The sequence below is a fragment of the Spodoptera frugiperda genome, chromosome 26 (genome assembly GCF_023101765.2).
Source record: "Spodoptera frugiperda isolate SF20-4 chromosome 26, AGI-APGP_CSIRO_Sfru_2.0, whole genome shotgun sequence".
In the NCBI taxonomy this organism is placed as follows: Eukaryota; Metazoa; Arthropoda; class Insecta; order Lepidoptera; family Noctuidae; genus Spodoptera; species Spodoptera frugiperda.
In genome coordinates, this window is record NC_064237.1 from 433863 (window position 1) to 456003 (window position 22141).

The 22141-nt window shown below is 36.9% G+C and overlaps 1 protein-coding gene across 4 annotated transcripts; it reads left to right on the forward strand.

Annotated features, from left to right (window-relative positions):
• Nucleotides 1-66: 66 nt before the first annotated feature.
• LOC118264065 (15-hydroxyprostaglandin dehydrogenase [NAD(+)]-like) lies at nucleotides 67-22132 on the forward strand. Of its 4 annotated transcripts, none has more exons than XR_007707237.1 (3): nucleotides 67-388; nucleotides 19188-19360; nucleotides 21764-22132. XR_007707237.1 is itself a non-coding variant. In XM_035576408.2 (2 exons), the coding sequence occupies exon 1, from the start codon at nucleotides 6932-6934 to the stop codon at nucleotides 7685-7687; it is 756 nt and encodes a 251-aa protein (XP_035432301.1). In that variant the 5' UTR covers nucleotides 3381-6931; the 3' UTR covers nucleotides 7688-7698; nucleotides 10242-10496. The 4 variants fall into 4 exon arrangements, 1 of the variants encoding a protein (XP_035432301.1); XR_004782643.2 differs by lacking the exon at nucleotides 67-388 and adding an exon at nucleotides 3381-7698; XR_004782644.2 differs by lacking the exon at nucleotides 67-388 and adding an exon at nucleotides 18502-18706.
• Nucleotides 22133-22141: the final 9 nt, after the last annotated feature.

Here is a 22141-nt window from a genome sequence, read left to right on the forward strand (position 1 = left end):
ATTTACTGTTGATTGGTAATTCCCCTAAAATAGGTAAGTGCAATAATAGTTATTTGGATATTTTATATGCATTGGAGGTACTCTTACAGTAAAGGTGTTGTTAGTGCGTATGTTATATTAAAAATATTGTGTGCTTTAAAATTACTGTAGATTGCAGCTCGAAATATAATGTAAAAACGTGTGTGTTCGTGTTATTGTTAAAATTCTCGAAAAGTTTTGTATATAATAAATCACACCTAACAATGCACACGTTATACAAGTACATAACTTTAATGTGTGTGTATGATAACTGACGCTTATTGATTGATGTTATATATCCGCGTCTGACAGAGGTGTGCAAATTATACTAACAAGCAAATGCGATCCATTTGTCTAGGAAACTATGCAGGTAAGAACAATTAATACAGTAACCTGTTTTTCATGAAACGTTTAGAATAACGTCATTTGAATTTAGGTCCAAGGTATAGGATATTTTCCACCGGAGAAGTACTATGCTACATTGCTGTGGATGCCTTTGGCTAATTTACATATAATAGTAAGTTGTAACATACTTGCAGAGGATAAGTACTAACACAGTTCACTCACGTTTTATTATTTTTCGATAATATTATTAATAAAACTTTTTTTAAAAAGGAAACCGCCTTACATTTCCTTTTCCGCCTCCTTTATTATATCAGTCAATTCAGTCCTTAAAACCTTCTACTAAGTCTAAAAAATACTATGCTGAAAACAGCATCAAAATCGGTTCAGCCAAACGCGAGATAATCGCGCTCAAACATGTATACATACAAAAATACACTATCTCCTTCATTTTCAAATCTGTTAAAAGCAATTGTTGAACTTATTGTTTTGGTCGAAGATTAGCCAAGTTTGCCACTATTACAGATTTAACGACGATCACTCTGCCAACGGCGCCAATGGCGAAGAAAATAATATTGAATTATAATTAGAGCAAATTGTTGACGTTTAATACCGTGTGTAATCTGTAATGTAGGTGTATGACTGACCTAGTATAATTAGTATGTAATGTTTGAGTATATAATGACCATGTAGGTACCATAATAAACAACATATAACGTAAAACGTAATATGTATGTATTTATCACAGAACTGTTATGTTATAACATTAAATTAAATTTAAAAGTTTATCTCCCGTTATGGCGCTAAAAATATAATTATTTATAAATCATATGGGACAGTCTCATTAATAGTGTAGTTGGAAGCATGAGTAGCAAAGTAAAAGATCTCCAATACAAGTTTTGATTTGGGTAAAGTGTAATTAGACCGTGGGATGCAGTGGTATCCTTCTGCGAAGATGTCATGTCGCAGAAGGAGGCTGCAGAGAGGGATAGGGAAATAACAACGTTTGTATCTTCCCGCAGCAGACGCACCGGGCGTCAAGGAGAACAATTGCGTTCTCTTTCGACCCCCATAAATGGGTCCGGGTTCGGTGGAATTGGAAGTCCCCGTCACCCCGTCCTAAAGGACCCGAGGTGGTGGCGCGTGTTGTGTCCACCGTGCCTTCACGTAGCACGGAAAACACACCTCAAGTCTTCTTGCATTTGAGGTGGCTTTTGAGGGGCCTGGCAAGGCTGGCCGCCACGAGTTCGGGGGCATCCGGAAGAATTTCGTTTTGCTCCCTCGTACCCACGTTAGACGGGACAGGTTAGTTTAGTCAGTAAGAACAGTCCAATTTCCTCCCCAAACGGGGCTCCATGAGGATTGTGTTTGGGGTAAAAAAAGTGTAATTAGACAGATTAGTTTTCGAAATTGCGAAAAGGGACTCATATCGTATAGCAGTGGTTTTTACATGTAAAAGTAGCTCTGCCTACCTACATACATACATAACCTCAAGCCTGCCTCATATGAGGGTAGGTAGAGTCTCTACAATAGATCGCCAATTGCTCTTGCGCTTCATCAACAGTCGTCAGTCTTTTCATGCATGCTTGTCGGTTAAAGGTACTTTTAATTTGGCCTTCTTTAATATATCGCTAATCTGGTCGCTGTATGTCCGTCTAGGGCGCCCTCTACCGACGGCCCCATTCATATTCGCCTTGTATATTTCTCTGCCTACCTTTTTATTCATAATGATAAGTAATGGTAACCAGAATATCAGCGGAGAGCACGACTTACGTAATATGTGCAGTGGTTATTAAAATTATCTAAATGGTATGCAAACAGTGCTTGTTGTCATTTCACTTTAATCTCCTCTGTATGAATTTGCACTTTGGCCTTGTATTTTCAGGGTTCCATCCACGAAATGTATATTGGAAACTGGACCTTATTATCAAGACTTCGTTGTCCGCCTGTCTATTACCAAGATGTAACCTCTGCCTGTCAGTATGGTTATACATACCAACAGGCATGCTAGATAGTTATCGACTTATCACAAATGATATATTTATTAATCAAAAATCATGGCTTACAGACGTATTAGTAATGGGAAAAGCTCTACTATTTTCGAGTCACAGAGGGACTCTTCATCATGAGCAGCGAGCGACGCGCAGCCTACTCATGGATTTATGTTGCCGCTATAGGAACATAATAAAATAAATAAATATATAGGTACATGTTTAAGCAGGGCTTCCAAACTACATCAAGATTTTTTGCTAATTTCTATAGACAATGGTACAGAACGCATCGTGGGCGAGGAAAGCTCGCACTTAGTCAGTTTGTCTTATCGTTTAATTGCGTCCTTGACTTTCAAAGATGGCTTTGTTAGTCTTATCTATCTGTTCACATATTTTAACTGGCCAACATCGGTACATAGTGAATATAGTGAATAAATTTATCAAGGGAAAATTTTATGACGGCTGCACATGCCAAAAGTTTGTTCCTAATTTTAGTTCTATCTATTGGTACATTTGTAATCGTATCACGTCAAAACTAGTATCTTCATTAGCTTTTCAAGGTCGACTACTAGAGGTTTTTCTAATGCACATTATAGCACTCGAATCTGATTGCAACTTCACGCCTTTTAGCCAAGGAAGGGCAGAGGTGCACATTACGACACGTAATGCCGCTATACAATGTACACCCACTTTTTACCACTTGTGTTATAAGTCCCATATAATAGGATAGAAGAAGGTAAGCCTACAATAGGCTGACTATAAGCTCCCTGATACTACTGAGATTTTTTTCGAAAAACCGTAAAAGCCCAGTAATACTTTGCCCGATCCAGGAATCGAATCCGAAACCCCTTTTCTGGCAGTCGCACTTGCGACCACTCGATCAACGAGGCAGTCTCGTTGGTAGAGACACGAAACTGATTATTATTTATTAGTATTCATCTGATTATTATATTAAGGATTCATCATTGAATCCTCATCAGGAGTTCACCATCACAAGGAGTCACCATTAAGTGTAGGACTCCTGCTACATGAGCGTGAGCTATAGATACGTACTTCAGCATGAAGGTACCGACTCCACCGTGCACGGGAATGATACCACGGCCTGAAAGAAAATTGGCATTAAACAACGCTTGCGTTGGTCCAATCCCTTCCCCTTACAAAAAGACCGGCAAAGCACTTGTAAGTCCTCTGGTGTTGTCCATGGGCACCGCTGATAACTTACTGTCAAGTAATTAAATTACTCCTATACTGTATCACATCAAAATCTAGAAATTAACTTTCAATAACAAACAATGTCGTAGGTAATACGTAGTATCGAAATTGCCTTAACTGTGACCGATAACACGCAGTATGTAGAATCATTATTAGTCCGTTGTATGCGACACGTAGGTATTACAATTTATACACTATGTACTATGTAGGTATCTACTGCGAATATAGATAGCGAATGATTGTCCTTGTGTTCAACGCTGCATATTTCGCGCAATTTTAATCAAACTCATCTAGATATTTTGTAATCTCTGTAAATGTAAACATAGCATATTAATTAAAAATATTGATACTTCCCGCCGGTATCGTAAGTATACACGGTGTATCAAAAAGGGGGTATACATATCAAGTGTTCGGTTTCTAGATAACATAACAAACGATAAGGGAAGGGTTTTTTAAACTCATGTTTTCATGGAACGAAGTTATGAATTTTTCCAATATTAATTTTTTATTTATCATGCGAATTAAAATTAGGTAGATAGGTACTAGGTGATCAGATTTACAGAAGAAATGTTTCGAAATTAGCAAGCGACCCTTGTAGTGTTGTGACACGTTTGTATGATTTATAAGATCCATGTGACACCAAGTATTGGGTACCAATTTTTTTAAACGTATTTTAAGCTGAAACTTTGTTTAGAGATTCTATTTTTAACCTGTATTCTTCAGTGCTTCTTGATGTATATGGGTATTTTGTTACACGCTGTATAGCTGCATAGTGACGGTAGGGATTTGAGTTAGGGATAGGGCGCTTTTGTCACCACTCTTACTCTTCATGCGAGTATCGAGAGAGTCAAATAAGGGATCACGTATTGACCAGAGACCCGGAAGCAACGTTTTTTGATAAACCTGGTTGTTTTAAATGGCTATATACAACTCCCTTACCAAATGTGCAGATCGAAATTATGCCAGGATCGAAAAGCAGGAGTAGGAACGGAGTGATTTTTAGTCAGTAAGAGCCTGACACTTCCTCTTGCCTCGCCCAAGGCGGGAGAAGCCATTGGATTATTTTCCTCCCTCAAAAAAGCCCTCTTTTACAGAGTAGGTTTATAGTCTAGCACTGGACTCTCTCGGGCAAAACAATGAGGTATATCGAGTAAATTTTTCTCCTAATAATACCTTCATTATACCCTGAGAGTTATCGCAAAAATGCATGGATAATAAGTAATTGAGTAATTATATCACTAGGTAAACACTTCAATAATCCTGTCGTAAGCATCAATTACTCTTATTTCCATTTCGATTATATAATTGGGTGTATCAAAAGTCAAACTGACAAAAATAAAATAAACATAACATAACGTCTTAGCAACAATTTAATCAGTATTCCAAGACTTTACATGCAGCAAAACGCATGGATACGAACGGCATGATAATAGTCATAAGAAAAACACAGACACTTTTTTTAATACATAACAAGATAAACATGTGGTTATATGATACGAAACATTATTTTTTTTTTGTATGACCCATGCATTGTCGTTCCATGTCTGGTAGCGATAATAATATAATCTTTTATTTTCATATAATCACTCCATAAAAAAAATGTCTGTAAAATATGTTTTAGTAAACGCACTCATACAAGTCTAAATACTAACATATTCATACTTTGTAATCTTCATTTATACTTTAGTTCCAGCTTTTGTCTAACATGCTTGTAGCGTGTACCATCACTCGCTAAGTTGTCCACCTTCAATCAGCCACATGGTCCCATTGTCAGCTCCATCATACATTTCCACTTCAATTTTAGAAATTATTCCAGAAAATTATGGTTTGGCATTGTTTGCTTCGCGCTCGTCTTGGCGACCTTCAAATTAGCCTAATTACCCCTCTTCTCAATCCTAGATTGCCCAACAATCCTAAAATATATATAATACCTCTGGTGTTTCGGGTATCCATGTCCGGGCGACGGCGATTGCTTACCACCAGCGATCCGTATGCTGGTTTACCAGCAATTAAAAAAAAAATCTTTTTTAAAAATTCATACAATCACGTTCGTGACAACATTGACACAAGAAGTTTACAATGTGTATATACGAACAGACAAAATAACCGCCTTGTTATAGTTAACAAGCTCCCGGGGCATGAACTAATTTACATGTAAACCGCTTACAACGCGCGCGCCGTCAGATGTCAGGCTTAGTGGCACGGCCTTAGCAGTGTAAAAATTGTATCGATAGGCTTACATGAGGTGATACTTTTACACCTGACTGCCTGCTTGGTTATGTCGGTAGAGTAACAACATTGTTTTGGGAGCTATTCCCAGTTCCATTACAAGATATTACGCATTTTGCTAGCAGATTTCCTACTATTTTGGTACGGTTGTTGTAAGTGAAACATCAAACTTACTAATCAGGATTTTTCACTTCAATGTCTTTAATGTAAAATATATTATGGTGGCCCGTAGGTTTTAAGATTCTCTCCTCATGCACAAAGCGCGGGTTCGAAACCTACCAACGGTAAGTATCAATGTGACTTTTTCCGAGTTACTTTCTAAGTTTATTTAGACACCACTGACAAACCGTGAAGAATAACATCGTGAGGAATCTTGGGCATAAGTTTAAAGTCGCCAACCTATATTAACCAAACGTGGCGATTAATGTTCAAACCTTCTCCATGCGAGAAGACGCTTTGGTCAGCAGTGGTCACTAATAGGCTGTTGATGTGCGTGTAAAAGGTCTCAATATTTACTTTATTTCCTGAATACAAATGAAATATTTCCACATTTTATTTCATATGTCCAATGAATCAGAGATCATTATACCCCAAGCGATGCGCAGTAAAGTATAAAAAATAACAAGGTGCTCAGATAATGACAAGGATTCACTCGTTACTGTCGCTCTTAATTGCTACAGATAGATGTCACTACCTGGCTTACAGTTTACAAAATAATAACGCAAACTATGAATCTTGTATTCATATACGGAATTTGGATTTATGAAATCTGGGTCACATTGATACTTTGGATTTGTTTAATTCTAATGCTCTGCCTAAAAGAGCCTAGAAAAAATGGTTTCAACAAACAAACTTCTTTCTCAAATACATTGTAATATAGTGTCAAACAACTTGTTGTTTGGTTTTATCATGTATCATAAATTTTGATAATTTTTCCAAACAGTAACAAAATTCTATTGCAGGTCTTTGTTCGTATCTAATAGGATAGGCAATGACCGCTATTTATATAAAATTAATATAATCTTAATGATAACGAACACAGATATCAAGGTCCTTCACATTGATATTTTTTCTATAAGTACATTACTATAATAATATTCTACAACGAACGTTGGTTTAGTTTTATCGCATGTAGAACAATGGAAAGATCGATTCAGAATAAAATTGTAGCAGTCGTGGGAGGAGCTCAAGGCATAGGATGTGCAATAGCTGACTGCTTCCTACTCCATGGAGCAAAAACTGCCATCCTGCTGGACATAAACGATATACAAGGACCAAAAGCTGAAGATAGACTAACAGAGAAGCATGGGAAAGACAAAGCTGTGTACATAAAGTGTGATGTGACGACGGATCTTGAGACAGTTTCCAAAAGAATCATTGAAGCTTACAATACCATTGATGTGTTGGTTCTGAGTGCTGGCACATTAACTCCGGATCGCAGAAAAATGATGGACATATACGCGACATCTGTTATAGAATGGTCTATGAAATTCTATGAGCACATGAGGAAGGATAACGGAGGATGCGGTGGAACGATTATAACTATATCTTCTATATTTGGGTTTAGACCGGCGCCTCATGCTCCAGTGTACCAAGCAGCCAAATACGCAGTGTTCGGCTTCACGAAATCCTTAGGTCATCTTGATAATTTTCACAAAACTGGTGTACGTGTTATGGGACTGTGTCCAGGGTTCACTGAAACCATTCTTACCCGGAGGATAAGAGATCCGGAACGTCAAAAGGAGTTACCGATAGATTTAGTGAAATTCGCAACGTCACTTCCTTGGCAAACTGTTGAGGACGTGGGTGAAGCTGCAGTGGAAGTGTATGCTCGAGCTGACAGTGGAACCATGTGGCTGATTGAAGGTGGACAACCTATTGAAGAAATACAGTGAAAATTAACTTTGTAAGTGTCTTATGAATTGCATGATATGGGAATAATTATATAGCATAAAAATCGCATTGCCCAAAAAAATTGGTTCATAAAGTTTTATTGTATTAAAAATATGTTCGAGTTTCTCTGTATTTGTACTTAAATCTAGCGAGTATTTAAACTTATGCATATTTATATATATATATATTATGTAGTGAAAAGTTGATTGTTTCTAAAAAATGTTTACAAAACAACCACCCAACCATTTCTGCCCAACCTATTACCACGAGCGGCGCAATATTATAATAAATAATAAATGATCAGCTTGTTGATTAATGATCAACTAATGTTTGCGGAAACGATAAAACGAGCACAATTTAGTGCTAATAACGTTTCGTTCAGCCAACGCGACGCGGGCCATTTGTTATGGGGAGGCAATGCTTGATAAATATTGCTGGAAAATGTTCCCTATGCTATGTTTAGCTAATTCTAAACATTACATACTTTAGTGTTTTTGTACGTAAGAGTCTAGTCTGATAATATTTATATGTAGATTCCCGGAACTCGCCTCTAGAAAAAATAAATACATTTGAAATGTATCTATGTTAAGCCCGCTATTTTGATCTGCCAAATACTGGGCGCAATTCCAGATTTTTGTTATTGCTGTTACATAACTGAATCTAAAAATTCTAATGCATTTTCTGAAATACCGGTTTGAATTGGTTTAAAAAATACTTTTTTATGAGGTTGGAAGATCACCAAATGACTCTCGCCTCATGATTTACGTGAAAGAGTGTCGGACTCTTAGTGATTAAAAATTACTTACGCCTATCGCTGTATACAAGGCACGGTGTATGACCAGCCTCGCCCATGACCGTGACGCCATCGGACGAGAAAATCCTTGAGATGAAAATAACACAAACGATTAGAGAATCTAAATGCACTCTTTAGTATGTAAAGTAAGCATACAAAGACTATATAACCGGGATCTATTAATATTAAGTTGTTTATTTAATTGTAAGTTGGCACGTTTTTATTTAAATAGGTATTACCTATATAGTATGTTGGCTTAACGATTATTTTATAATTTAAAAAGGCAAAGGTTAAAGAATATCCTATGGTGGTTCACGAATCGAGATGTAAGTCATTATATTAAACATTAGAATATAAAATAAATTATAATATAAACTAATCTGTTTTACTGACGTTACAGGGGCGCTAGTAGAACAATTTGGCCAATGCGTGCTGTATCCCACAGCGTTAGGTTTCGTAGGTTGTATCATATTGACCAAAACATATTTTTATTTTTAGTTTCTTTTTACTTAAATCCTTCTTTATAAACCCAAGACAGGATTTTTCAATGTAGGTTTGAAAATTAATTTATAATGTTTAATTCTGCAGTTAATGTAAACAATGGATAAGGAAAGCCGAACCAAAGGCTTATTTTTTTAAGGGATGAAAATCATCCTATGCCTTCTCCCGCCTTGGGAGTGTCAGATTCTTACTGACTAAAAACCTCCTGACTGAGTCCCGGTAAACCCGCTAGGTAGTCCGCAGCTCCGGATCAGGTGTGATACCTGATACCTCTGATACCCTTAATGGACCCACCAAACAAAGGCTAGTTTTTGCATATCATTGTATAAATAGTATCTACTTAGATAATTTAGAATCCAATTCAGTCAATACCTAGCGATACAGTCTAAAACGAAATGAAAAAGCATTTCCAAAGAATACAAAGTTAAATTAATACCGTAACAAAGAAATGAAATAACTGGTATCGGTATAGGTAATACGACTGCAGAACTCTAAAATGTCACTAACGAACAGTTCGATAACAACACTTCATGCCAACAGAAGTCGCATCGAGATTTCAGTCGCGGCGAAATTAAAATCGAAAACATGAATAAATATTTTTGCAAAACATGACGTGACGTCACGCCCAACCCACTAGGTGTGGGTAGACAGTGTTCGTGTAGTCGTGTACAATGTCACACCCACTTTTCGAGTCACATTATGTGGAAGGGAGTCAGTCTATTGCCGTATACAGACATAATTTAAGATTACGGACTATTTTTTAACCGATTTCATAATAAAGGAGGTTCTCACTTTGACCTGTATGTATGTATGTGTGTATGCGGTTTTCAGGATAGTATTTTTCGGACTTGTAGAAAGTTTTAGGGATATCACTAGACTTAAAAAAATGGAGACGGTAAAGAAAATTTAAGGCGGTAAGTACCGTTTATAAAAAAAAAATGGTATTGGGAATATTCGAAAATAATACTCAGTCTGATTCGAGAAGCAAACCCGAAATCTTTTATGGCAACTCACCCATTTCGAACAACTACTTAACCATTACAAATAGTTGGTCTGGGTTTTTTGGGTAGACTCTTAATGTGACGTCTATGTGCAAGTAAATACACTTACATAAAAACGATAAAACTGTAGTAGAGAGGATCATTAAAAATTTGGATACTACCCTATAAGTGTCGGGTAAATTAGAAAAAGAAACATAATTTTATAAAAAAAAAAACAGATTTTTAATCAAACATAATTCAAATAACATATTTTCATTACAGCTTCGTGCCAGTTTAGCTGTAGTTCGTTACACGAGGGAATTGTAACTCACTAGGCGAGCAGAACTATTAGACAACTTTCGGCGTAAATACCAACTTGTGGCCAACGTACGATAACTAGAAATAATGTCCAGAGGTTTATAATGAAACTATACTGAGTTAGCTGTGTGGTGACAGCAGGGTAGTCCCATTTGTCACCCACCCTAGTCCTTCCGAGGGTTGTGATGGACTACACATTTGTTGGACGACAATGTTGTTCTTTTTGTGGTATTAACTGGTAAACGAACAGACGGATCACCTGATGGTAAGTAATCGCCACCGCCCATGGACACTCGAAACACCAGAGGCGTTACAAGTGGCAACGCACTTGTAGCCTTTTGGGGTTTAGGAATTTAAGGATTGTTGGGGATTCGGGGACGTCGGTTTTCTGTGCCAGTCCATTTGTGCCGAAGCATGGCTCTTCCACGCTTAAATTTTATGTTTTTAAGTAAACTGGTAGATTTCGTGATTAATCCTATGCCCATATTATAATCCTATGCAAAAGAGCACACAACAAACATAATCTACGTTGCACTAGCTATGTTATACCTAAGTTTTTTAAGCACATTCCCAATAAGGAATTCATATACAAAGCATTCTATGTATTATGTATGCATTATACACCAGATATAATGAAACGTAAAGTGCTCTCAGAATTTAGAAAATTGATATCCATAGTATTCTATCTCCAACCACACAGTTAATGAGGTAATCTGGCAACAAATATGATAATAATCGAACAACATTTAACGAAAAAAAAAAACACTCTAAAATAGCAATAAATAAGAAGACAATAGCTGCCTTATCAGTTTATCACTGAAAGTGGCGTCTATCTGACATTTGATGAATAGAGACAGGACAATACAAGGTCACTAAATGCAATATCTTTCATCCTATTAATCCTACTTCTCACAATATCAGTAATCCTAAATTCCTAATATCTATACTTAATATAAAATTGAAGAGCTTTTTGTTTGTCTGAGCGCGCTAATCTCCTAAACTGCTAGTTCGAATTTAATAATTCTTTATTGTGTTGAATTTATCGAAGATGGGTATTGGCTATAAAACATCATGCTAATAAATAAGAGGCTAGCAGCGAATGAAATAGCACGTGAGTATCTAGACTTACTAATAGTATGAATATGTAAAAGTATGTATGTATGTTTATATTCTTTGACGCAGAAGCTTACCGAATGTATCTCAATGAAGGCACAGAAATAGATTGTTATTGTCTGACATAACTCCAGGCTATTTTTTTCTGAATGGCTATCAAATATCTTTTTGTAAAAAATCGAACTTTGCAAGCTCATGACAGACAGACAGACAAACTGACAGCGGTACCTTAGTAATAGGATGTCCTTTGGGAACGAACCCGAAAAAGGACATTGGGGATTGTGAATAGTAAGCAGTAAGATATCTTCTAAGAAAATAATAGCTTTTTTTTGTTTTATTCATCCACTAACTTCCCGCCCACGACTTTGCCTGCGATGCTATTTCATTTTCGAGCTTCATGATTATCACCTGATACAAAAATCATACCATGATATAAGCCTTTCAAGAATGACAATTTAATTGTGGGAGAGCCATGCTTCGCCACTGCTTGGCCAGCTCGATCGGAATTATACCACGGCTTCACAGAAAAACAACGTGAAAGGCTTGCGTTGTGCGAGTGAGGTTACTGGAGGCCTAATTAGCGTCCTCCCCAATCTTCCCAATCCCGGATTCCCCAACAACCCTTAAATTTTTTACCACCAAAAGGCCGGCAACGCACTTGTAACGCCTCTAGCGTTTCGGGTGTCCATAGGCGGCGGTGATTGCTTACCATCAGGTGATCCGTCTGCTCGTTTACCGGCTTATACCATACAAGCGACAACGAACACACTTTCAAAACTTTATTCATAAAGATTTTCATACTTTCGATATGTCAAGGGTTATCATTAGCAAGTTGACTGCTGATACCAATATAATAAACATTGGTATTATATCATATCTTCACAGTATTCAAAATATTTACAAAAAAACAAGTTATATACGTATCTACAGCAGTTTTTACCAGATACTTTTAGTTATCCTGACTTTTGATCTATGTTTAAATTTTAATTAAAATAAAAATAAAGTTACAAATAGGTACTTGCTTGCTTATTTATCAGTCGTGTTTTTTAAACATTTGGCTAAGTTATCTTATTTTTTGTTGATAACAATAAAGTTAGGTACGAGTTAGTCTTTATGTTGCTAGCTAGTTTTTTGTTAGGTAGTAAAACTGTGACCGCATTGGTTTTTGTATAGACAAAACAGCAATTGGAAAATCTGAAAAAGTAATACATATGTGTACATTACCTATATCATGACGATTATAACATAGGATAACATCACGCTTTTTGTAGCCTTATGTCTCAAGTCAGTCAAGCTGAGTTCTTCAATATCTAAAGTGACGTCATACACCGCAGTGTTTGCCACATTACCCCACTTCCCAATCTTCCTAACAAGCTTTAAATTGTTAACCCCCAAAAGGCCGGCAACGCACTTGTAACGCCTCTGGTGTCCATCTGCTGCGAAATCTGAAACAATACCGTGCCGTTTCAAACTTATTACCGCGATTTCTTATAAACTACAATAACTTATGCATTCAGGTACAGCCTTAATAGCCTCGACCCTAATTATATTGTTTCATCAACTACAATTAGACACATTACAACTGGAAATAGAAAAAAAAAACATACCGGCCGAATTGAGAACCTCCTCCTTTTTGGGAAGTCGGTTAAAAATACTACCTACGATTTCTAAGAAAACATCTGGACTACGATTTCTAAGAAAATCCATTGGAAACAAAATCACAAAGAGCTATGTCGGTACATTATGTTTGCACAAACAATGTTTCTCCAATTATTCTTCGTACTGCTGTACAAATAAGTGCGAGGAAATATATGAAGAAAATAAGCGAAGGTGGAATAGAATTGGGATAGTTTCTCTTGGTGTCAAATATTCCAGGCAAAGTATTAGTTATCGGGATGTTAGCCCGCCCTACCGTCACTGTCACACGACGACCTTGTCGTGTGGTGCAAGTTACTAGCGGTTTCAGTAATAAGTTGGTAGCGAAATTAGTTTCTTTATGAGATTAGGCAACAAAGAGCAGACGAATTACTTGATGCCCGGATGCCCGCAACACCAAAAATACCCCCTGTAGAAAAACCAGTTGGAGGAGAAAATATATTCAGTACTTGAAATCTCATTATGATTTCTGTTAATGGTTCCCATATTTTTTCAATCCTTAAATTTCCAATGCTCAAACCCCCAAAAGGCAGGCAACACACTTGTAACTCCTCTAGAGTTACGGTTTTTTTTTTTTTTTAATGGGACAAGCCCGCCACAACCTCCCATACCGCTGCAACTCCTGTAAGCCAGGATCTACAGTAGATACAAACATAAAAACACCGGAACACTGAAGTCCGGCGCGTCCCAGGGAAATGAATGACTGTCTTGGATCCCGCAACGAAACAAATCAGAAGATGTTATTAGAGGAGAAGAAAAGAAAACGATAGTTTCCACTTCCCTCGGTGAATTTAATGCAGGAGACAGGATGACTTAAGCCTTAAGGCACAAAAGAGACTGCACAACTGGGAGAAGCCCAGTCGCCAAGCACCACGGAAATTTTACTTAAAACTAAAATATTAAATGCTAATACTAAATGGGTCCTATGCGTGAGCTGTTATACTTGCTTCCAATAATAGGTATGGCAAAAACGCCTAAACGCACGGAAATTTGCTCGAGACTCCACAAGGTCCGTGTAATAAACTACACCTGATGAAACAATTAAATTATCCAACATAGTGTTACGCTCAGATTGCCAGAGACCACACTCCCAGAGTATGTGATGGGCGGATTGCTCATGTTGCAACTCCGCTGTCGAACATTGGCACCATGGTGAATCAACGAGTTTAAATGAGAACAATTTGCTTTTAAAGTTGCCATGGCCAGTAAGAAATTGGGCAACACAGTGATCCACCTCCAACCATGTCCTCTCCAGTCGCTCATGCACGGATGGAAAGAATTGATAGAGGTGGCGGCCCTTGGTAGAAGATTCCCATCTACACTGCCACTCAGTCAGAAGTTCATCCCAGACGTCCGTTAATGGCTTGAGCAATCTATCAATTTTGCTTCGATCACGTTGTGCTAGAAAGTTTGCGGAAAAGTTAGGTCTCGCATTATAGTACATGGCAGCACGTCGCTGCACCTCAAGATCGACTGGAAGTAGTCCCGCGAGCACAGGTAGGGCCTCTGTGCTAACCGTCCTATAAGCCTTACACAGAAAGATCAAGGCTAGACGCTGACCTTGGAGAAGCTTTCGCCGTACCGCGCCTATTGTGGCCCTATCAGCCCATACTGGTGCCCCGTAGCACACGCATCCCAGGTAGGTTGCTCCGTAGATGGTCCTGAGCGTAAGAAAAGAGAGACCCCAGGTAGCCTTCGAAATTCGCGTGAGCGCATAGAAATTGTTTTTGGCTTTCTCACTAATAGTCTTAATATGTTCAATAAAAGAAAAGTTTTTTTCTAGGACTAGACCGAGATAGCAAACCGACTCCTTACGTTTGACGGGAACGTTATTGAATTTAATAGACGGCCATGATTTCAAATTTCCTTTAAGCAATAATTATAATTGATAGGTTTTATGGGGTGCAAAAGTTAATCGATTACGTTCGCCCCATCGCGAGATCCTACTGAGCCAGTCCTTAGCTAAATTCTCTAGTCCGGCGCGGGTATTTGATTGTATTAACAAAAGGCCATCATCCGCATATCCAGTCAAAATACAACCAGAAGGAAGGGGGTCGCGAGCAAATCATCAAACCCTAAATTCCACAGATACGGGTCAATAACCGAGCCCTGAGGACATCCCATTGACAACGACTTCGACCGAGAAAAATTACCAAGTTTCAGTTTTACAGAACCGTGAAGAAAATAAGTGTATAATAGTTTGTACACTACCGTCCAAAAGTTTGGAATCACTAGGGTAATTTTAATGAAAACGACTATAATATGTGCAAAGTGTACTTTATTACACTTAAATCTTAATCAAATCATAGATTAGTATTCAGTTAAATATACTTAGGACAATTAAGACCAAAAGTTAACACTCTTCGATAAATTTAAGCTTCGTCAAAATGACCACCCTTATTCTTTATTACTTGTTCAAAAATTTTACTCATTCTTTTGATTAATTTACTGAAGTATTCGGAGTCCAGTGACTTCCATTCGCTCTGTAAATATTCCCACAACTGTGCTGAGCTCGATGGACACCGGTTTTTCACTTTTCTATCAAGTTCATCCCATACTAATTCAATCAGAGACAAATCTGGCGATTGTGAGGGCCACTTCATAATTTTCAAAACTTTTTCACATCGTTTTTGCTTTGGTTCATTTGGATGAATGCTTTGGTTCATTATCTTGTTGAAAAACAAAATTACGACCGATCACATTAATTCCAGAGGGAATGGCATTGTCTTCAAGTATTTTCAGATAGCCTTCTTTATTCAGTTTCCCGGTGATTTTGATCAGATGGCCGGGTTTATTATTGCCAATGCATCCCCAAACCATCAAACTACCACCGCTGTGCTTAACAGACTGCACATTACACGTTTTTAAAGCCCGCTCCTCCTTTGATCGGTGTACAAAAACTCGTCTTTTAGATCCAAAAATGAGAAATTTACACTCATTCTTCCAAAGACCTTTTTACAGTCTTCTTCTGTCCAGTTTTTATGTGTTTTAGCCCATTCCAGTCTTCCCCTTTTATGAACACTAGTCAATCTGGGTTTTTCCGCTGGTACACATCCTCTTAGACCAGCAGATATCAAACGTCTTTTTACAGTTGTTATTGAAACAGACTTTTCTCTGGTTTATTTAAAGTAGCGGCAATTTGAGGTGCAGTTAAACGTCGATTTCTGTTTGATAATGTCACAACGAAGTTTTCTTCCTGCTTAGTTGCAGATTTGGGACGTCCAGATCTCTTCCAGTCTTGATTTCCTCCAGTAGCTCTTTTTCGTACAAGAGTATAATGTACGAAATAGCGATCTTTTCTGCGATTTGGCAGTTTGACAGTTAGCACTCCGCTGTTCAAGCGAAATTTGTTTCCTTTTTGCCATTTTATGAGCTTGCAAACGTTTGTAACTATCACATGAACGTCACACACTTTCACGTCTCACACTGAACTATAAACTGATAATTTTAGAAATAATACACCCATATTCCAAAGATTATACATTACTTATTACTACAACAATCCTTAAAACCGCCTATTCTAACAAAATTTCAAAAGGCGGTGCCGCAACTTGAGTGTTCATAAAATACGTGTGTTGGTCTTTTTTGAAAACAATGGATAGTTGATAAGAAATTAGTGTTTTTGTTAAATATTGTTGTTAGTACGGTCGTAAAAATACTAATCCCCAATAACAATATGCTTTTTGATGGATTTATTGCGGTATAGTTTTTCTGTCGACGAAAATTGGGGTGATTCCAAACTTTTGAACGGTAGTGTATATGTTACTAAAGCAACCACGACCCTTCAGTTTAAGGAGTAGCATTGGCCACCACGCGTTATCAAAGGCACCGGAAATGTCTAGAAAAATGCCTACTACATATTTGTGCTCAGACGAAGTCACTATGGTTCGGACAGAGAGAGCTGCGTCTACAGTAGATTTACCCACAGTAAAACCAAATTGATTATTGTGAAATTTCGGTCCACCGGGCAGCAAACGAGGAACGATAAGCCGCTCAAGAAGTTTTTAGAGTTTCGGTTGTCAATGGGCGAAACCGTTTGCTTAATATTATGTGACCCGTGTGCTCGTTACGTTCATTTGCATGAAAAGCCGGTCTTAAACCTCCGAACCACCACGACATCACTGCGTTTACCATTAAGTGCAAATATCAAAATACGTAATTGAAAAAATAATTAACTCGCTTGCTCCATTACTTTATACCACAACAAGCCCTAACTCCTACAGTTGCGAGATGAAGTTGATAAATGACACGGAGGTAATCCAGCTAGTAATCTCCGCCGGTGCGTCCCGTAATTTTTCACCTTTTTCTATCTTTTAATCCTAAACCGATCGCGCAATGGATGACGTGCCGCGCGTAATGAACGCGGCGTAGACTGTGTAATGAAGAGGGTTTGCATGATGCGTAGCGGCACGGTAAACCTGCTTGCTGAACCTCGTTTATTACAGGTTAAATTATTCATTTTGTAATGTATTTTTGGGTGTATTTATGTTAAATTGGTTGTAGTTTTAGGTAAAGTGAAAGTCAAATCATTTATTCCAATTAAACGACAAATAGGTACTTCTGAAATGGCAACAAATAAAGAAATAAATAATAGTCTGTCAGTCTGTCTGTCAGTGAATTACAAACTATGTAGCTACTACGTAGACGTGATGAAAAATGTGTTTCAAACGTCTTCTAGTCCTATTTCTGTTTGTTAATAGACATAGAAATAGATGTGTCTCTTTTATTAGTACCTACCTCTTACCTGGCAAGTCTCTAGTAGATTGAATAACATTGAAAATAGAAAATAAAATAAATAATCAGTAATTTACCAAACCCACCCATTTACCAAATTATAAACATTTTTGCTTACTTCATTGAGTTACAAAACACGTGATTCTAATATGTTTATAGTACAAACGAGTATCGACCTAAACTATAAGCTAGAACATAAATTACCATTCAACACCTTCTCACTATAGGTGCTAAAGCAGTGTTCCACAAATAAACATTACAACAATATCGGTGTTATATAGTTAATTTTAATGTAAACCTGTCTAGACGTGCTGCGAATGTAAACCAATGAATATTAATTAAAATTCATGACTACAATAATAAATGTTTCGATAGGTAACCTCGAAACGTCGGATTGAAAATAATTGCCTTTTGGAAAATATCAGGCGTTTGCACATTCCCTTGATATATTTATAGCAGTCCATAGATAATTACATTCATTATTATATTATACCTTTTTTATTCAAACACGTCATTCGGTTAAAAAAAGTAATAAACCTCTTTCGACGTCGTAACAAATGCTATTTACCTACCTAAAGAAAATATATTATACGATTAGTTCCACTTTTGTCCACTATCGATAAGACAGCGTTGTGATCGCGAATGAACGGTTACGTAATGTTTCGTTGTTCAATAACTTCAGTGTGACTTGTAACATAACCAAACATTTTTTTTATTTTAAATTTTATTTGTTGACGTGTCAAAATAACATTCACTCAAAAAGTGAATTATTGTCTTAGAGTTTTCTTAACAAATTCTATTATTTGTGCTGTGTTTTAAAGATCCTTAGTGGTTTACAAAAACAATGTTTTGAAGTTTGTTATTGTTTGTCAACATGTGTATTTTAGCTGCGATTCTCCGAAACTATTACAGAATGTATTTCCCAGGTAACATTGTCAATGATAGCAGGACAGGATATTGAATTTATTAAACTTTTCGATTCAATTTTAACTTTTCTCGATTTACAAATCAATTTGTTTGTTAAGTTATTCGGTACGGAAATCGAATTTGCTAGCGATGATTCGATATTTTTATTTATCATAATTACTGTGGTGTTTCAAATAAACTAATTAATTACCTACCATTTTCAAGTCTTTAACTACCCGAAAAGTAAAACAATAAGTTATGTAGTTATGTCAATTTAAGGAATAAAAGCCGGTACCTACTTTAATTACGAGTACCGCCTTCCATTAAATCAATAACATAATAATACGACATATTCTAGTAGAAATATCTTTAAGACAGATATTACTTTAAAATAACAAAATAAAAATATGAAGTTATTTCACCCAATAGTAGTATTAGTGAGCCTATTCACGGCATATTCGATAATGCAAGCGATGTGTATTCAACCTCCTTTGTTCGTAGGCATGGCGGGTGCGTACCAGGACGTCAGAACATACAAGGAGCCTCTACTGAGTTCTCTGGAAGAAGATGAATCAAGCGATGGAGTGGTGGAAGTCGAGCCCAGCTTTATACAGTTGGAGATCATGGATAATGATTTCAGAAGGAATCCGTGAGGGAGGAAATTAAAGGACAAGGTATGTATTATTTTTTTTCTCTTGATTATTATTTTAGGTGGATTTGTAAGTGCGTGTTACCAACATAACACTAGAATCTTCCAAACCTCAAAGGGACAGAGGTTCACGTAGACAATGTAAACTTCTTCGTTGGTCGAGGGGTCGAAAGTACGACTATCGAAGGAAGGTCTTGGGTTCGATTGCCAGCACGAAGTACAACCGGAATTTTGTCCGATTTCAGTAATGCCATGTTTTCTAGAATTACTCTTGGTACAAGTAACTAAAATCACAGAAAATAAACGTTACCCTTTAGCATTATTCTTCGTATCTGTTAACCCGTAAACCATAGTAACAATTAAAACTACACGTGTCTCATTTAATTTCGAAGGTTCATCATAAATATTCATATTAGTAAATTCAAGGGTTACCTTGAAAGAATCCGACCATTCGGAGCTGACATACAAAGTTGCTGACAGTTTTAAAATATGCACGTCTCGCGCCTCGAGGGATTTGACACAATATTTTTTGATTTTCTACCAACGAATTTTTATGTTAGAATAGGTAAACAGGTACTACTTAGAAGTAATTAGTTCAGTCTTTATATATTTTCGTCTAGTAAGTCTTTCTATTGAGTTAGTTAGACGTTAGTACTGTTAGTTAGTACTAACAGTACTAACGTCTAGTTCTGCCCGTGGTTTCACACGATTGTGGAAACTAGGTATGTCATGAAGAGTGGAGGACTAAAGGGGGAGGCTTTTGTTCAACGGTGGACGTTTTCCGGCTGATGATGATGATGCAAATAGTATTTCTGTTATACTCCCGTGTCACTCTTAAAAAAAGTATCGTCTCGCCTTTTATCTCCGAAGGGGTAGGCAGAGGTTTTCAAGTTTCTCTCCTAAAAAGTAGTAAAACTCCCCGTTTCTATTAAAATACAATATCAATGGTTACGTTGAAGTTTTCTACTGGATACATATTCACTTATAATAATATATTACCGATACAAGCCCTTGAATTATTAAACTTGACTCGTAGGCATTTCTAATAGCTCCTAATTCTAACCTTGTAACGTTCAAGTACCTATGAAATTGCTGCCGTACTGGCCAGTTCAAATTAAATAATTATTTCTCTTCAAATTCAATATTTCGATTTTGGCTTACATTCTAATTTCAAATGAATTTAAAAACATTTTTTTTTTATAGTCGTCATTTGTTTAATAGTTAGCGTTTTGTTTTAAATACATTTGATCACATTTCGTCATCATGGATAAAGTCGTGGCAGCAATGCTTCACAAGCGGCACGCAACTTCAATGACGATCACCCGAACGCACCAACTGATCTGAAAAATGAGCCACCATGATCTGTTCCTTGTACTGGTCAACATGCATACAAATAAACATAATCTGAACATTGAACATTATTACTTGTAACGAGATAGATCCTGTTCAATAATCATAAGCGCTCAGCAAGTTGGTTGTACCCAAGTTTAAAAACTACGCTTCATTTCAGTCACGAAAAACGGCAATTTCATAAGTAAAGGGACCTAATATAATCACGAGAAAAAATCCAGTACATGTATTGTAATTTATATGTAGGTACATCATAGTATATGTATTGTAATGTAGATGTACAATGTACATCATCGAAATAATTTTCATAATATGAATATTTCGTAGATTTGCAAATATGTTTCTTTGTGTGCCATGATATTAGAAATTTTGGAATCTAGACAGATGTTATTGGATATTAGCAATATTATAAGTTGAGTATCAATATATCAATATATCGGAATATTGAACGATGTGGAGGTGCCGAGCCGTGATGGGACATTATTGGTTTCTCGCAAAATGTGTCTCTGTTAACATTTCTTTGAATGCTAATATTATTGGGCCTCGCTTCCCTTGTACAAGTGTACATGCTTCAGTGAACGTGTTTATAACTCGATTCTTAATATTAAGTTTTTGACTGATTTCCATCATGGCTGAATTATTCTTTGGTATTTAAATGTTTTGTTATGCTATTAAAGAAGTCCTTGTAGCCCGGAGGCTTAAGTTATGACGGCCACTTCTCATACATGAGGGCGTGGGTTTGAAACCTACCAACGGCAAGTGCCATGTGACTTTTTCCGAGTCACATGTACTTTCTAAAAATTATTTAGACACCACTGAAAAACTGTGATGCTTATGATTTATAATTATGAAATCGGCAGCTCGCATTGAGTAAACGAGGGGATTAATGCTCAAACCTTCTCCGTGTGGGAAGAGGCCCTGTGGTTTTAGACAGCAGTGGCCATTTGTAGGCTGTTGATGTTGTTGATGATCTAATTATATGTAATGCCTAATAGAATATTAAGAAACTATAGAAAATTATTGTGTGATATGCTTATTCATAACATTATCTATTTTAATTATTAAATCGTTTTTTCAGGCTCATAATTTGCTAAAGCAATGGATGAGGTGCTGACTACTATTGAAGAAGATTTCCAAAACTGAAATGGAAAATGGATTGACAAACTAGTCTTCGACTAGGCCTGACCAAGTCAGTAAATTACGTGGAAGGGACGACCCAAGGAGACCCCTGGAGAAAATTAATTGATCTATGTATTTATTAATTAATTGGAAAGTTACTTATAACTAAGGTCAAGTGAGGGACAGTGTACCTATTAAAGGGTATATTTATTTGTAGTCGTTGAGTGTGTGTTATGTTCTTTAACGTACCGTAGTTCAGGCATTTCTCTCAAATCAGTTTTCCTTAAATAAAATTAACTTCCTTTTCAATCAACTCTTGCTTCTTTTATATAATTAC

What these genes read in the sequence shown, in the direction of transcription:
- LOC118264065 (XM_035576408.2), top strand. Translation starts at nt 6,932, where the DNA reads ATGGAAAGATCGATTCAGAATAAAATTGTAGCAGTCGTGGGAGGAGCT.